This window comes from Staurois parvus, unplaced genomic scaffold (assembly GCF_062004578.1).
Source record: "Staurois parvus isolate SC_StPar_1 unplaced genomic scaffold, SC_StPar_1.0 ptg000553l, whole genome shotgun sequence".
In the NCBI taxonomy this organism is placed as follows: Eukaryota; Metazoa; Chordata; class Amphibia; order Anura; family Ranidae; genus Staurois; species Staurois parvus.
Genome location: NW_028318349.1, coordinates 864,481 through 878,406, shown reverse-complemented (window position 1 = coordinate 878,406; position 13,926 = coordinate 864,481). Strand labels below are relative to the sequence as shown.

General features: G+C 42.6%; 1 protein-coding gene across 2 annotated transcripts in view; it reads left to right on the top strand.

Moving 5' to 3' along the window:
* The window catches only part of HEATR5A (HEAT repeat containing 5A), a 132,048-nt gene that overhangs the window by 48,516 nt on the left and 69,606 nt on the right, over window positions 1-13,926 (top strand). For both annotated transcript variants that reach the window (XM_089691190.1, XM_089691189.1), the window contains exons 17-19: window positions 5,329-5,519; window positions 6,900-7,059; window positions 9,057-9,246. In XM_089691190.1, the coding sequence (XP_089547316.1) occupies window positions 5,329-5,519; window positions 6,900-7,059; window positions 9,057-9,246 (541 nt within the window). The remainder of the gene's footprint in view (window positions 1-5,328; window positions 5,520-6,899; window positions 7,060-9,056; window positions 9,247-13,926) is intronic.

Genomic DNA, 13,926 nt, shown 5'->3' with positions numbered 1-13,926 from the left:
TGATGTGGTGAGCACCACCTTGATGCTAGATGTTCAGCCTTTTGCTTCTACCTGCACTGTCCCCAGTCTCGGAACTATAAAGGTCCTAAGACTGCCTAGAGCTTTCCGGTGCACCCACTTTCCAAACTTTCCTTTGTGGTGACTAGGAAAATCCTGATAAGATGTTTGTACAACCCCATTTCCCAAAAAGTTGGAAAATCTACATAAAATCACAATGCAAATCTTTGCATTTTTACGTTCGGGAACATTATTCTGTTATTTTTTCAACAATTTTTAGATGCAGCTCTTCACAGATCGCAGGCCTCTGCCCAACTATACGTCTTAGACACTCTGGCTCTGTAAGATTCTCTTTTTATACCCAAAAATATTACTGACCTGTTGCCAATTAACCTAATTAGTTTCAAAATGCTCTTCCTTGTTGGTGCCACTTACTGTGCCAGCTTTTTGTTGCCTTGTCCCAACGTTTGAGACGTGTTACTGCCATCAATTTACAAACTAACTTATTTTTCTTTTTTTAATGGTACAGTTTCTCATTTTAAACATTTGATATGTTTTCTATTGTGAATAGAATATGGGTTTATGAGCTTTGTAAATCATTGCATTCTGTTTTTATGTAGATTTTATACAGCATCCCAATTTTTTGGGGAATTGGGGTTGTACTTTCCAAGCACTTGGTAGCCTTCTAACTGTTTCAAAAACATCTGTATGTGCTGTACTGGGTCAAAACAAAGCTCTTCACAAGATGAATGAGGTACTCCCGCCTCTTGCTAAAAAGATGACCAGGATGAAACCATAATTAACTTTGGCAAGTAGAAACATGTTAGGTGCCTGGTGCAGAAATTCCTCCTGGTAACAAGTACAAATGAGTATAGACTGTGAAAGTCATTTGCAGATAGAGAAGGGAGCGTGGATTTAGTCTTAGTTTTCTGACTGTGCCAGAAGCACTGATGTTGACAGATGTAGAATGAAGCTCTCGGTGACAGCAGCACAAGTCCGTAGACTCCAGCGTGCACATTGTTTTGTCAGAACACATATCTTCCTCAAGCAAAAAAGCCTAAGGCTTAGCCTGGGAAGATTTATCCTCCGCTGGAGATCAAGAAGTTTCTTTTGTAACTCCATGGCCTCAAGCACTAAATCAAAACCCAAGTGTTTCTTCCAGGCCTCCTGCAACTGTTATCACTCTTAAGTATGCCAAATCCTTGGAGAAATCATGAAGTTGCATCCCCCCACTTTCCAAAGAGGGGGAACTTCTGTTGGCCATTGTGGACATTTGGATGACTTGTATCTCAGAATTTCGGGTGCAGGAGGCGGTCACCAGGGGCAGCATGATAGGTTTTTTTTTTCCCCCTGCCTCTCCTCAGTTAATCAGTGTCGAATGATCAGTGTCACAGCATAGATGGGCAGGTCTCTAGGCATCCCTGCTGGTTCCTTTAGAACAAGGTGTCCTTGACCTAGTCCCTTGGCAAAGCAGATAGGTTTGTTTCCAGGTACAGGGAAACCCTAGTGGAAGCAGGGGGTGGTGGAGATTCCCTATGATCAGTACTCTAATGCATTCCTTTCTTTCCCAAAACATTTTTTTTTCTGCTATGCAGGATCAAAATGAAGGGTATTCTGGTGATCCCCATATCTCTGGATTGGCCCAGGCAGATGTGGTACTCTAGCCTGATAAGTCTGCTTTGTGTTCTTTCAGATTGTCTGAATTTTCTGTCTCATAGACTGATGTACTATCCTGCATCATGGTCATTGGCTTTAACTATGTGACTCTTAAAGCCAGGTTCTGAGTTTTTCCCACCATACTAAAAGTTAAAAAGTCAGTTTCTCAAAGGTTCAATTATTGTACTTTAAAGGCATGCTTTTCTTGGCACAAGACATTCACCCAGGTAACTTTTCTGTCGGCTTTATCTTTTTTTACTGTTGGGTCTGGAATAGCATTTGGCCCTCAGCACCATTAGGGTTCAGGTCTCTGTTCTTCTGTTATCTTGCTCCAAATTTGCTTCACATTGCATTCCTTGATCAAGACAATTGCTCAAGGTGTCTCCCATGTAGCTCCCACTGTTCACTCCCCTTTGGCTCTGTGGGATCTGCATTTGGTTCTTGCAACGCTTCAAAAACTGCCCTTTGAGCCTGTCAAGGATATTGCTCTTTCCATGCTTACCCATAAGGTTGTATCCCTTGTAGCCATCATCTCTGCAGAAGAAAGGAACCCTTTCTGGTCTTGCACAAGGACATGGTGGTTTTGAGGGCCAGAAATGTTTTTCTAGTTAATGTAGTTACCTGTTACCTCAGCCAGCACGTTTTTTCAGTCCTCCGTCTTGCTCCCGTTCATCATTTCCTGGATATGGTTTTGAGCTGTGACAGTTTGTCATTCTGCCGCTACTTCCTTCAGAAAGACTGACTCTTTCTTTATCATTCCTGATGGTGCCTTTAAAGGAGAATCAGGCTCTTATTCCACCATTTCTTAGTGTTTCAGACCATTATCCAAGTTTTTATTCTTAAGGATGGGTTTCCTCCCTTTTCTATAAAGGCACAGTCTACTAGATCCATGGTGAGTGCAGCATTGTAGTATTAAGCTACTATTTTTCAGCTTTGCAAGGCTTCAACCTGGTCTTCTGTTCATACAATTTACAAGTCCTTCCAGTTGGATGTTAATGCTGATGCCAGCTTTGGGCATTATGTCTTTCAGGTGGCTTTTTGAGATGTCCTTTGTTTGGACTGATTTCAGACATTCTAACAGTTAATGAATGAGAAAGAAAGTAGGATTTTTGTTTTCACCATAAAATCCTTTTCTTGGAGTCCATTGAGGAACACAGGTCCCACCCCTCTATGTTTATGATCATACTTTTGGTACTGCTTTGCTATAAACTGAAACCAAAAGCGATTTCTCGTGCGCTCCGGGACCCAGGCCGGTGGCGAGTAGATGGAATTAGAACCTCCAGAGAGGCAACCACCGGAGTATCCAAAGTCGTGCAGCTCCAAACCAAGGCTGGGGAAGCCCGAACAAACTGTGAAGTGAAACAACAAGAAGCGCACCAACCTTGTGCATTACCTCAGTAACCAAAATTTATTTAATGAAGGAATGGTACTCACAAACAGCGAATAAAAACAGGCATTTAAGTCCACCCAGGGACTTCAAAGGCAAGAGGCCAGCGCGAATCCCATCATGGGTGTAGGTACTCAGTCCAGCTGACGCGTTTCGAAGGTCAAGCCTTCTTCCTCAGAGCTGACTGGACTGAGAGTGTATGCTCCCATTTATGCCCACAGACTGAAATGGGACCCTCCCAAATGGGTTGGGCTGTCCTGGGCCCGGGCCCCTTCCCCCGGCCCAGGACAGCCCAACCCATTTGGGAGGGTCCCATTTCAGTCTGTGGGCATAAATGGGAGCATACACTCTCAGTCCAGTCAGCTCTGAGGAAGAAGGCTTGACCTTCGAAACGCGTCAGCTGGACTGAGTACCTACACCCATGATGGGTTTCGCGCTGGCCTCTTGCCTTTGAAGTCCCTGGGTGGACTTAAATGCCTGTTTTTATTCGCTGTTTGTGAGTACCATTCCTTCATTAAATAAATTTTGGTTACTGAGGTAATGCACAAGGTTGCTATAAACTGAGACATGCTGCAAGTAAGAGGAGGTATCCTGGTCTGGCCTACATTTTTTTTTGTATGCCAGTAACCAAACCTACTGAAGGAAGCAGTCCTGACCTGACAAATAAAAATCACTATAGATATATAAATCTAGAAATCAAATTCCTTTGAGTTAATTGGCCATTATTGGCTGTTTAATATATTGCAGTCCACCTCTATTGTGCAGTGTTAGAGGTATATCTCACATAAATGCAAATTACTAGCCAGTGTTTGACATGGAACTTACGAATTTAAATAATATATGTCCACTATTGGTATTGAGTAAGTTTATTACCACAAGTCAGTGACGTTATTGAATGTTACTGTAGATGTCAGTTTGAAAAAAAAAATGTTATATGCTAGCACTTACTGGCAGAGCAGATAATGAAAGCTTTAAAAACAGGTCAGGAATCTGCTGGCATAATACAGCATGCCATCTACTAAAGAAATAGAAACCTAATCAGTTTTGGAAGTTTGCAATTGTGATCTACGTACATTTAACCAGGTGAAGGTATCATTTAAAGTGTTACTAAGCCCAGGACCCTGCATTGACTTTATCTGGTCTCCAACAGTACACAGACCATGTAAATGCAAGTATTTTAGTACATATAAACTGCTAAATACCTTTTCTCATCAGCAGTTAGAGCAGTCTTGTGACCTCTATCAGTGTGCAGCAGAGCACTGGTTAAAGCTTGTAGGAGGAGTTTTCTTTCTGCTCTAGGAGGATGAAAAATATCTGACCTCTGTCTGGACAGTGCTGATTGGCCCTGTGCTGATCACATGCAATCTCCCAAGAAAAAAAAACAAAAAAAAGCCTCTCTAGCAATACACACCAAATTGAGCATGTGCAGTGTCTCCACACAATATGTCTTATCAGGAGATAAGAGGGGAGCACTGGAAGAAGGGGAGGATCAGAGAAGTCAGGATCAAACAGAATTTTTACACAATGCAGAAGATTAACCCCTTAGGTTCCACAGTGAGTATAACAAGCATGCTTCACTGCATATACAGATGGATTTTACTATTGTGGGTAAACTCTATACTTTCCTGTCTCTACATAGTACAGCTTTCTAACTAACTTTTAAAGCAACTCTTTTAATGGGTGAGTGACTGTCAGACTGGAGGAGTGGGTATTAGTGGCAAGCTGCATTTGTATGCATAGGTGCCTAGGTAAAGGCCACATGTGATGCTGAGCCTGCATAACTGAAGAACTGAAATCCAATGACTGAAAGGGGTGGGCTAGGGACAGCAGGACTGGGCAGGAAAGTGCTAGGTTTATGCTGGATGTCCTCCAGCCAGAAAATTAGATGGGCTGTATCTGACTTTCTGCAGCTTCTAATGAACACTGAGAAGCTCACAGTGTGCTGTGAAATCAGTGAGCATTTTCCATACAACTGTACAAAACTGGAGGTAAGGCTGGAGTTCATCTTTAAAACCTGAGCTGTAAATGAAAGTCAGATTTCCCTATATCTATGCTAGTCACAGGTTAGAAACTTGGAAAACATTGAAGACAAAGCATTAACAGGACAGTCAGGAAACTAACATTCACAAAGAAGATGCCAGAAATAGCACCTCCATGTTTTTCCCATGACAGATTCACTTTAAGCTTACAAGTTTTGCACACTGCTCTTGAATAATTACCATTTTGTCCTCTAAATGATACCCAAGAAGTAGTAAATGTTCCTTCTATTCCTTGTCTGTTTCTTGTAGCATCTGGCCTTAGATCATGTAAATTTAGGACCTGAAGAGGCTCGAAAACCATGTCTGGGCTTAATTCTAGGGGCGCTGGACAGCAGCAGCCCAGGACTGCGGTGTGCAGCTGTGGAATGTATGGCCAGGCTTTCCCACGTGGTGGCCGAAACTCCATACACTTCAGGATTAGCACAAGCAAGCTTTGAAAAGTATGTGGCTGATATGATTTTTTTTATAATACTGCTTTCTTTTTTGATCAGTAAAATGTATTAATTACATTTTATTTACTGCTTTTTTTCAAACTTCACTTTTTTTTTCTTAAAAAGCTTACATGCACAACTGTGTACACAAGAATATTTCAAATATTACGTTCAGCTAATACAAGTTTTACTTCCTGCTTTTAAACAAAACTCCTTTCTTTTAATGTGAATTGTTAGACAGGTTTAATTCAGTTTGTTGCAGGCTGGTGGGTAAGTAAGCTGGGAATTTTTTGTTTGTTTTTTTTACATGTGTTGTGCTTCCATGTGCTCCTTGCTGCAAAGGCTACTTTTAGGTTGGGGTGGTTCCCTTTTGCTTGTATAGCTGGTAAAGTGGTGTGGGGATGCATTGGATACCTTTGCCATTGTGCTTTTGCTGGGTGTCTAGTGTGTCCCTGCACCATAAAGAAGGGGTGGGCTCCCTCCAGGCATACCTGTCCTTAATCCATTCATTATTATAAATGTGCTCCAACATAGGAGACTTTCAAAATTATAGAGTTAGGACTGCAGGGGTGCTGTGATATGGCCGCTGCAGTTGACACATACATTTGCGAATGTGTGCAAACTAAACACCTTGTTTTTAACGTGAATGTTCAGACGGTAATTTGGTTTGTTGCAGGCTGGTTGGTAAGTGAGCTGGGAATTTTTTTTTTTTTTCTACATGCCTTGCTCTTCCATGTGCTAGTATAGGTTGGGTTGGTTGCCATTTGTTTGTTAAGGGGTAATAGAAGGGTGGTTCCCCTTCATGTCCACCCTCCAGTTTTGTGATAAGGGTTTACTGCGGCAATGTTTTGTATGAATATCAAATAGTAATAAAATAATATAAAGATGATGGGTGGCCCTAATGGGGTGCTGAAAATTAAATAGTTCCCCTTGGGTCAACCTTTTGGTTGATTGATAGAATTTGTTTTTTTGAAGCTATGTGAGCCAGTTGTTCATTATTACACATACGCAAAAGATATCCGTCGGCTCCACTTGCTTTTCATCCTCTCCCTTGTGTTGGTTTGCTCTTAGCTTGGCAAAAAGCTAGATGTGATTTAAAAAGTTGATGTTTGACACTGGAAGTTTATTATTCTGTACTGCTGCTTTTATGCAATAAAGAGAGCTAATACTTTTTAAAAACGAAAAAACAACTGTACGTGGATGTCAAATGTTTCTACATATGCCTGTAGATAGAAAATTGAAGATCAGCAGCACTGGAATGCAAAAAGGGATATGACAAAGTAAAAGGAATTGTTGGTAATGGTTTAAAACACAGTACTTTAGCAAATTAAGTCTTCCAATCAGAATATAGATCTACTTTAATACTGCTGTTTTTCTTCTACTTTCCAGACTAAAGGTGGCTAGAGATGTGGTGGCCAGAACCAGTCATTCTCTAGCCCTAGGTTCTTTACACAGATATCTTGGAGGGCTTAGCTCTTCCCAGCACTTGGCCTCTTGTGTATCCGTGCTACATTCATTGTCTCAAGATATCACGTCTCCTGAAGTTCAGGTGAGTGGGCCTAACCTAAGAAAAAGGTGATTTGTGCTTACCTTGTCAACGTAAACTTAGTTGAATGGGACATTATTAGAAGAATTTCTAGATTCTATGAATCAAGAGAAAATTCCCTAGTTCTTTTCCAGTAGTACAAAGCAAATGTAATCACTTTTTGGCAGTAAAAGTCCTGCACCGTTGTCAACCTTTACTGTTTTTTGTCCAGAAATAGAACGTTGTAATCTACATGCTAACTGTCTTTCCTTCGGAGTACCTGATGACAGTCATGATCAGAGTATCACAGTGTCTATTGAACTTTCCTCATTTGTCACCTCTGCTTTTGTGTATTAGAGCCAGCAACCAAAGCCAGCAGAAATTTGTATGTTGTCAGGTTGGACCCAAATCTCAGGAATGCAAAACCTCAGAAAAAGCATGCGGGTTTAAGGTGCATTGTTCTACTAAACTTCAAGTTATAGTTTTGGAAGGGTTTCATGATGGTGCTAGCAGCCATTTAATCACAGTTCTTTACCACCTCTCTGTTCTGTTCCCAACATTGAGTTTACACATAGGAAGAGTCTATCCCTTTCCCCATATGACAGTGCTGGGCAAGGAAGCATATACAACAGCCCTTATACTGGGCCTGGTCCCCATTGGGTCAGAAGTGGGGCCTAGCCAGTGTTGCCCACATCTCACTCTCCCCGATTATTTCACATCACAGTGCCGCCACAGTGTTCCAGACTTGTCAGTCTGGGAGTTGCCAGTTATGTCTCTCCCCCTTCGTCTGCTGCGCGCATTAAACCCATTCCTCAGACAAGGCTGTAAGCATGGCACAATGACCGATAGAAGCTATGGTGCGATATTTGGTAGATGGAGCCTGACAGCCATTTAGGTGTGCTGTTTGCACAAACTGGACAGTAGTGGTGTAGTATATGTGTGATTAGGGGATTTACTTTGTGGCTCTGCTGCTCCCTGTGCACCTGCAGTCCACACATCCCTGAGATCAGTGTCAGGTAAAGGATTATTACAACAGGGACTTGTCTACCCTCTGCACTCACTTGTGTCCAACAACAGTCTTGGAGCAAAAATAGAGTTCTTGTATTTAATCTGCTGATGACTTGTGTTAGGGCACAGTAAGGCATGTTCTGGAGGACAAAATATATTTCATTTATGTTACTTTTGGGAAGCACTTTCACTGATCAAAACTTGTGACTCCTGCACTGTGTACATTATATACACCTCACCCCTGCTCTTTGTGTGTTACCCACTTCTAACCCCTACACTCTGTACATTTTTGCAAACAGCTGCGCTATGCACAATACATACTCCTGAAGCTTGCATTGTGTACTATAAACTACATACTTCTGACCCCTGCATTCTGGTTGTAAGTTTTAATGCTCTCCCACTGTCACTGCAATTTTGTCACACCCACAATTCATTTGGAAGGAAGAGAAATTCTTTACCTGTTTCAAGTTCAGGATATGTCTCTCTTTCTTGGTAAACAGACAAGTGTGAGAGCAAAATGAAGATGATTTTTCACAGCTGGTTGGAACACCTAAAACTAAACCTGTTATTTGCCCTGCGTGGGCAATTTGTAGCTTTGCTTCAAACTGCTGACAGATGTTGGTCTGATTTTGCAATCTGTTTTTTTTCTTTTTTACATTCCTTGGAAACGTAATTCCTGAACTGACAGGATAGGAGAGAACTAGGCAGTCGGGGATGCTTATAATGTAACAAGTAGTAATAAAACCTTGAGCATAGACAGTTAACAAAGGATTTATAGAATGTAACAGGTGGATTGACTGTATGTAATTTCTTGTCACACAGCACAAATATTAGGAAAGCCTTCTGTAGCTCAGAAGTTTTTTTTAGAGGAAATAAGACTTAATGTCACATTGATTGATGCTGCTTGGATGTTGGACATGATTTATTATCCATCGCTATGGCTAAATGCAGAAAAAATGACATTCAAACATTACTTTATGTATGTAAGAATCAATTAATGTATTACTCTACAGACTTGGGCCCTGCATTCGTTGTCCATCATCATTGATTCCTCAGGACCGCTATACTATGTTCACGTAGAGCCCACACTTACCCTTCTATTAACTGCGCTGTTAACGACATCACCGTCACATGCAGAAGTTCATCGAAGTCTGGGACGCTGCCTGAGTGCTCTTCTGAACATCCTGGGACCAGAACTCCAAGGTAATGGTCGCATTAAAATTAAGCAGGCCATAGAGGGATTGAAGTTTGGCTGGTTCAGCAAGGACTTGTTCAGTTTTGATCAGTGTGTGGCTGTCCCTGCTAGAACAGAAGTTGATTGTTTGATTGACATCTGTGAAGTGAAATGCTGGAAGACTTTTGTCAGTGTATTCTGACAGCAGTGGGAGCCGTTGTCAGAAAACAATATCTTGAGGTGGGGAATTTCTCCATCCACCTCGCTTATGTGGATGGAGGAATCTGTATGGCAAGCATTACATTTTGAGTATTTTGTGGGTGTTTATAAATGCATGCTTGTTGAAGGTTTTAGAGTAGAATTAAACCCTCCTATTTTTTTGCAGACAAAGAGGATGCCATCTTAGTCTTTATTTAGATCTTCAGTTGCCGTGGTGCCACACGTTATCATCTAGGGCAGCAGTTGAGGGTTTAAAAGTTTGGTGGAGAGCTGACGTAAGCACTCTGGCAACCTTGGGAGCTATCGCCAAAGCCATGCCTTGAAAATGCTTGATAGAACTTCATGTACAACTAGGTAAACCCTCCAGCCAGCCAATCCTTGCAGAATATCCTCCAACAACTATATAGAAGATAAATTGTTCTGCTGTATAAAACATAGCTGTGCAAACCAAAGAATATTTTCTGTAGTCTTTCAAGCAGCAGAGGGATGAATGTTGATAGCTTACACTGTTGTTTATGTTTCTACAGAGTGTTTTAAAGTTGTCATTTAACTACTGAGTAAATCAAAGGTATTTTTTATTCAGATGAGGTAACGGGTTAAAGGGTTACTTTATCCTTGTTTTCCATTTATTATGCAAAAAAAGGGACCCCAGTATTTAAAAAAACATGGTTCAGTGGAGCTTCCTTTAAATGATACTCCTGTAAGCCAAGGGTGGCTTCCCCAAAGCGTGGCCAGAAAACGTATGCGGAGGGAGACCAGAAATGTCCAGTGCTGAGTCTAGGACACAAACCACTTTGCTTGTTCCCAGCGTCTAAGGACGAGCGAGGAACAGCGCACTGTACATGCATGGTTGTTTCAGAGTTAGAACGCTTATTCATTTGATACTAGTTTAGGACACAGTGGATCTGTCTCAATGGAAGTTTTTTGGCCAGACTTTACAGAAGCCACCCTTGGCCTACCGAGATGATTTTTAAAGTAATCTCATTATTCCCCATTGAACAAAGTTTTTTTGTTTTTTTTTTTTAAATACTGGGGCCCCTTTATTGCATAGTAAATTTAATACAAAAATGAACTTACCTCTTTCTGTGTTGATGACAGCTCAAAACTTTGGATGTTCTCTCACTTTCAGTCCTATGGTCAGATCTCTCCAGTGGGGATATGAATCGTAGTAAAAACCTGAAAGGGTTGTGGCTTTAGAAAAATGGCGTCTTCTTCTATCAGAAGATAATTCTTGAACTGTCTCTTCAATAAATATGTTATAGATGAAAGTGGCTAAATGGTTAGCACTTTCGCCTGGCAGTACTAGGGTCGTTGGTTCGAATCCCAGCCACGGCACCACCTGCCTGGAGTTTGCATGTTCTCCCTGAGCTTGCGTGGGTTTCCCCCGGGTGCTCCGGTTTCCTCCCACACTCCAAAGACACGCTGGTAGTTTAATTGGATCCTGTCTAAATTGGCCCTAGTATGTGTATGTATGAATGTGAGTTAGGGACCTTAGATTGTACGCCCCCTGAGGGTTAGGGACTGATGTGAATGTACAATATATATATGTGTAAAGCACTGCGTAGATTGATGGTGCTATAGAAGTACCTGAAATAAATAAAATAAAAGTGCCGAAGGAAACAAATTTCTATTGTCCATTGAGGGACACAGGAATTTAGAAAATCTCTGATTATACTGCCGCCTACAGGAGTTTGGGATACTGGCAAACAGTAAAGTTGTAACCCAGCTACTCTCCTCTACCTAGAATGCCTCAGTTGCTAGTTTATTAAGAAGTATGGCACATTTTCTTGAGCACTACAGAAAAGGCGCCCAACCTCCAAAGCTTCTTGTTTATTCATACTTGTCTTCTGGTGACTTCAAACTTTACCCTTTGGTATTTTTTCCCCTATGATTTCAGTCAACATTCCTTGTTATGCAAGTGTAGGCCCCTGTGTTTTAGAGGGCTATAGCAAATATCTGGAACCTTCTGCTTTATTTGTATGATTTGGTACAGGCCTCAAAACCCATGTCTTACTTTGGACTGATGTCTGTGCAAATGTGTAGGTCACAGTTTCCAAGGAACATCTGATTTAACTACACTTTGATGGACATCATCTGTTCAGATCTGATTTTGACAGTTATTAGCGATGACACGGGTGTGCCTTAAGACAGGAGATCTATGAAAGGATGGAATGAAATCCACCCATTTTCCTCATCTGCTTTGGCAGTATGTACCTGTAGGCCTTCTGAGCCAAACTTTTGCTCAGGCTGTAGGCCCTGAGCCAGAGGTTGGAAAAAACCTCTAATAGGCTTTCTACATAAAAGTTGGCTCCCACTTCTGTGGGGAGGCTATGTGTATATCCGGACAGGTCTTTGGGAAGTCTGCTTCTCTGTTATTTGGGTACTCCGAACACCCTTTCGCATGTTGGCTAACTCGTTGTTGTGATATCTCCTTTAGCTGCTCCTGTTGTGTTTTCGCATTCATCAGTGTCTCTTCCTAGAACATTTTGGGTTCCCCAAACCCAAGGATGCCTAGTTCCCAGGCAGGTTGGAACTTGGCCTTGGACATTTATTCCCAGCTCTAATTTCAGTTCTTTCTTCAAGAGAATGTTACTTAATTCAGTTGAGCCCCTTGCAGCAATTGATACCTATCAATATTTCCCCTCTCCAGAAGAAACCTGACCTCTTAGTGGCCTTTGGAGGCATCTCCTTTTTCTCATAGCTCTGCACTTTGTCTATCCTAGTGCCTTTTTCTGGCAACCCCTTTTGTGGAATCAATAGACATTTTTCCTTAAAGCGGAGTTCAAGCTGTTTTTGTGTTTATTAAAAGTCAGCATCTACAAAAACTGTAGTTGCTGACTTTTAATAACCACACACTTACCTGTCCCAGGGTCCAGCAATGTGCTCACCCGCGCCGTCTCATCTCTCCTTCTCTCCATGGCGCCGGCATCTCAATTGTTAGCACCAAGCTATGACAGCTTGTGGCTTCACAGCCGGGTGCCCACTGCACATGCATGAGTTGCACATCCTGATTGGTTCAGCAGTCTTCTGGCTACATAGTCAGCTCTCAGCACCAGCTTCAGTGTAGATGAGGTACAGCCAATGGATGCCCTATGGTAAGTGATGTCACTGTCCAGGCTAAGCAGCTGTTGTCAGCAATCTCTTCTCTTCACTGAAGCTGACCCCTGGAGAGTTCCATCTGTCCCTCGGGAACCATCTGTTCCACCTTCGGTGGGGCCTAGGCTGGAGGCTGACCTTGTCAATTCAGACTTCTTTCAGGTACGTGACACCCCATTATCTATGTCAAAGGGGCATACCCCAAATCAAACATCCACATGCTGGATCAAGACTGATGTAAAATGGCGGCGCTGCATGTAACACAGCGTTCATATGCCCATATAAATATAAAAGGTATTGGCGCCACCTGTATCTGCTGTCCCCCATGGCCCGCTGATGCCGCATTCGGCCATGTGGCCATGATCGACCAGGCGGGACATTCCCCCACCAACATGACGCTCGCTCCGTGTGTGCTGAAAGTGGTATAACATATAACCAGTGTCAACCGGAAGTGACTTCAGTATCAACATACCAACAACCAGCCTGGAACCTCAGCACATAAATGGAGTGCAATGCGCTCCACAGGGAGCCGGAGACCACCCGGACTGGTGAATCAAATGAGAGGAGAACACACACATGAGAAATAGCCACAATCGCCATATGGGATATCTGTAAAACAATACCTCCTAAAGACGCATCATAAAGGTGGCCTGAGGGTCCGACATCCTCTAGGGGGCCCTGTGCTCACTACCCAGCACTATAGAGCTCGATTGGTATTTGCCATTGAACACCAGAATTGGCAGGTTTGCCACAAGTGCCCTGTGCTTTTTACAGATGAGAGTAGGTAGGTCAGTGATGGTCTAGGGAGGCGCATCCATGGAGGGACGCACAGACCTCTACAAGCTAGACAAGGGCACTCTGACTGCCATTAGGTATTGGGATGAGATCCTTGGACCCATTGTCTGACCCTACACTGGTGCAGTGTAGGTTCCTCCTGGTGCACGACAATGCCCGGCCTCATGTGGCGAAAGTATGCAGGCAGTTCCTGGAGGATGACAAAATTGATACCATTGATTGGCCCCCGTGCTCGCCTGACCTAAATCCAACAGAACACCTCTGCGATTTCATGTTTTGGTTTATCCGATGTCGCCAGGTTGTTCCTCAGACTGTCCAGGAGCTCAGTGATGCCCTGGTTCAGATCTGGGAGGAAATACCCTAGGACACCATCCGTCGTCTCATTAGGAGCTTGCACCGATGTTGTCAGGCATGCATACAAGCACATGGGGGCCATACAAACTACTGAGTACCATTTTGAGTTGCTGCAATGAAATTTCAGCAAAATGTACTAACCTGCTGCATCATTTTTTCACTTTGATTTTCGGGGGGTGTCTTTGAATTCAGTCCTCTCTAAATTTTTATTTCCATCAAACAATGGGGCATCCTTACATTCCTAA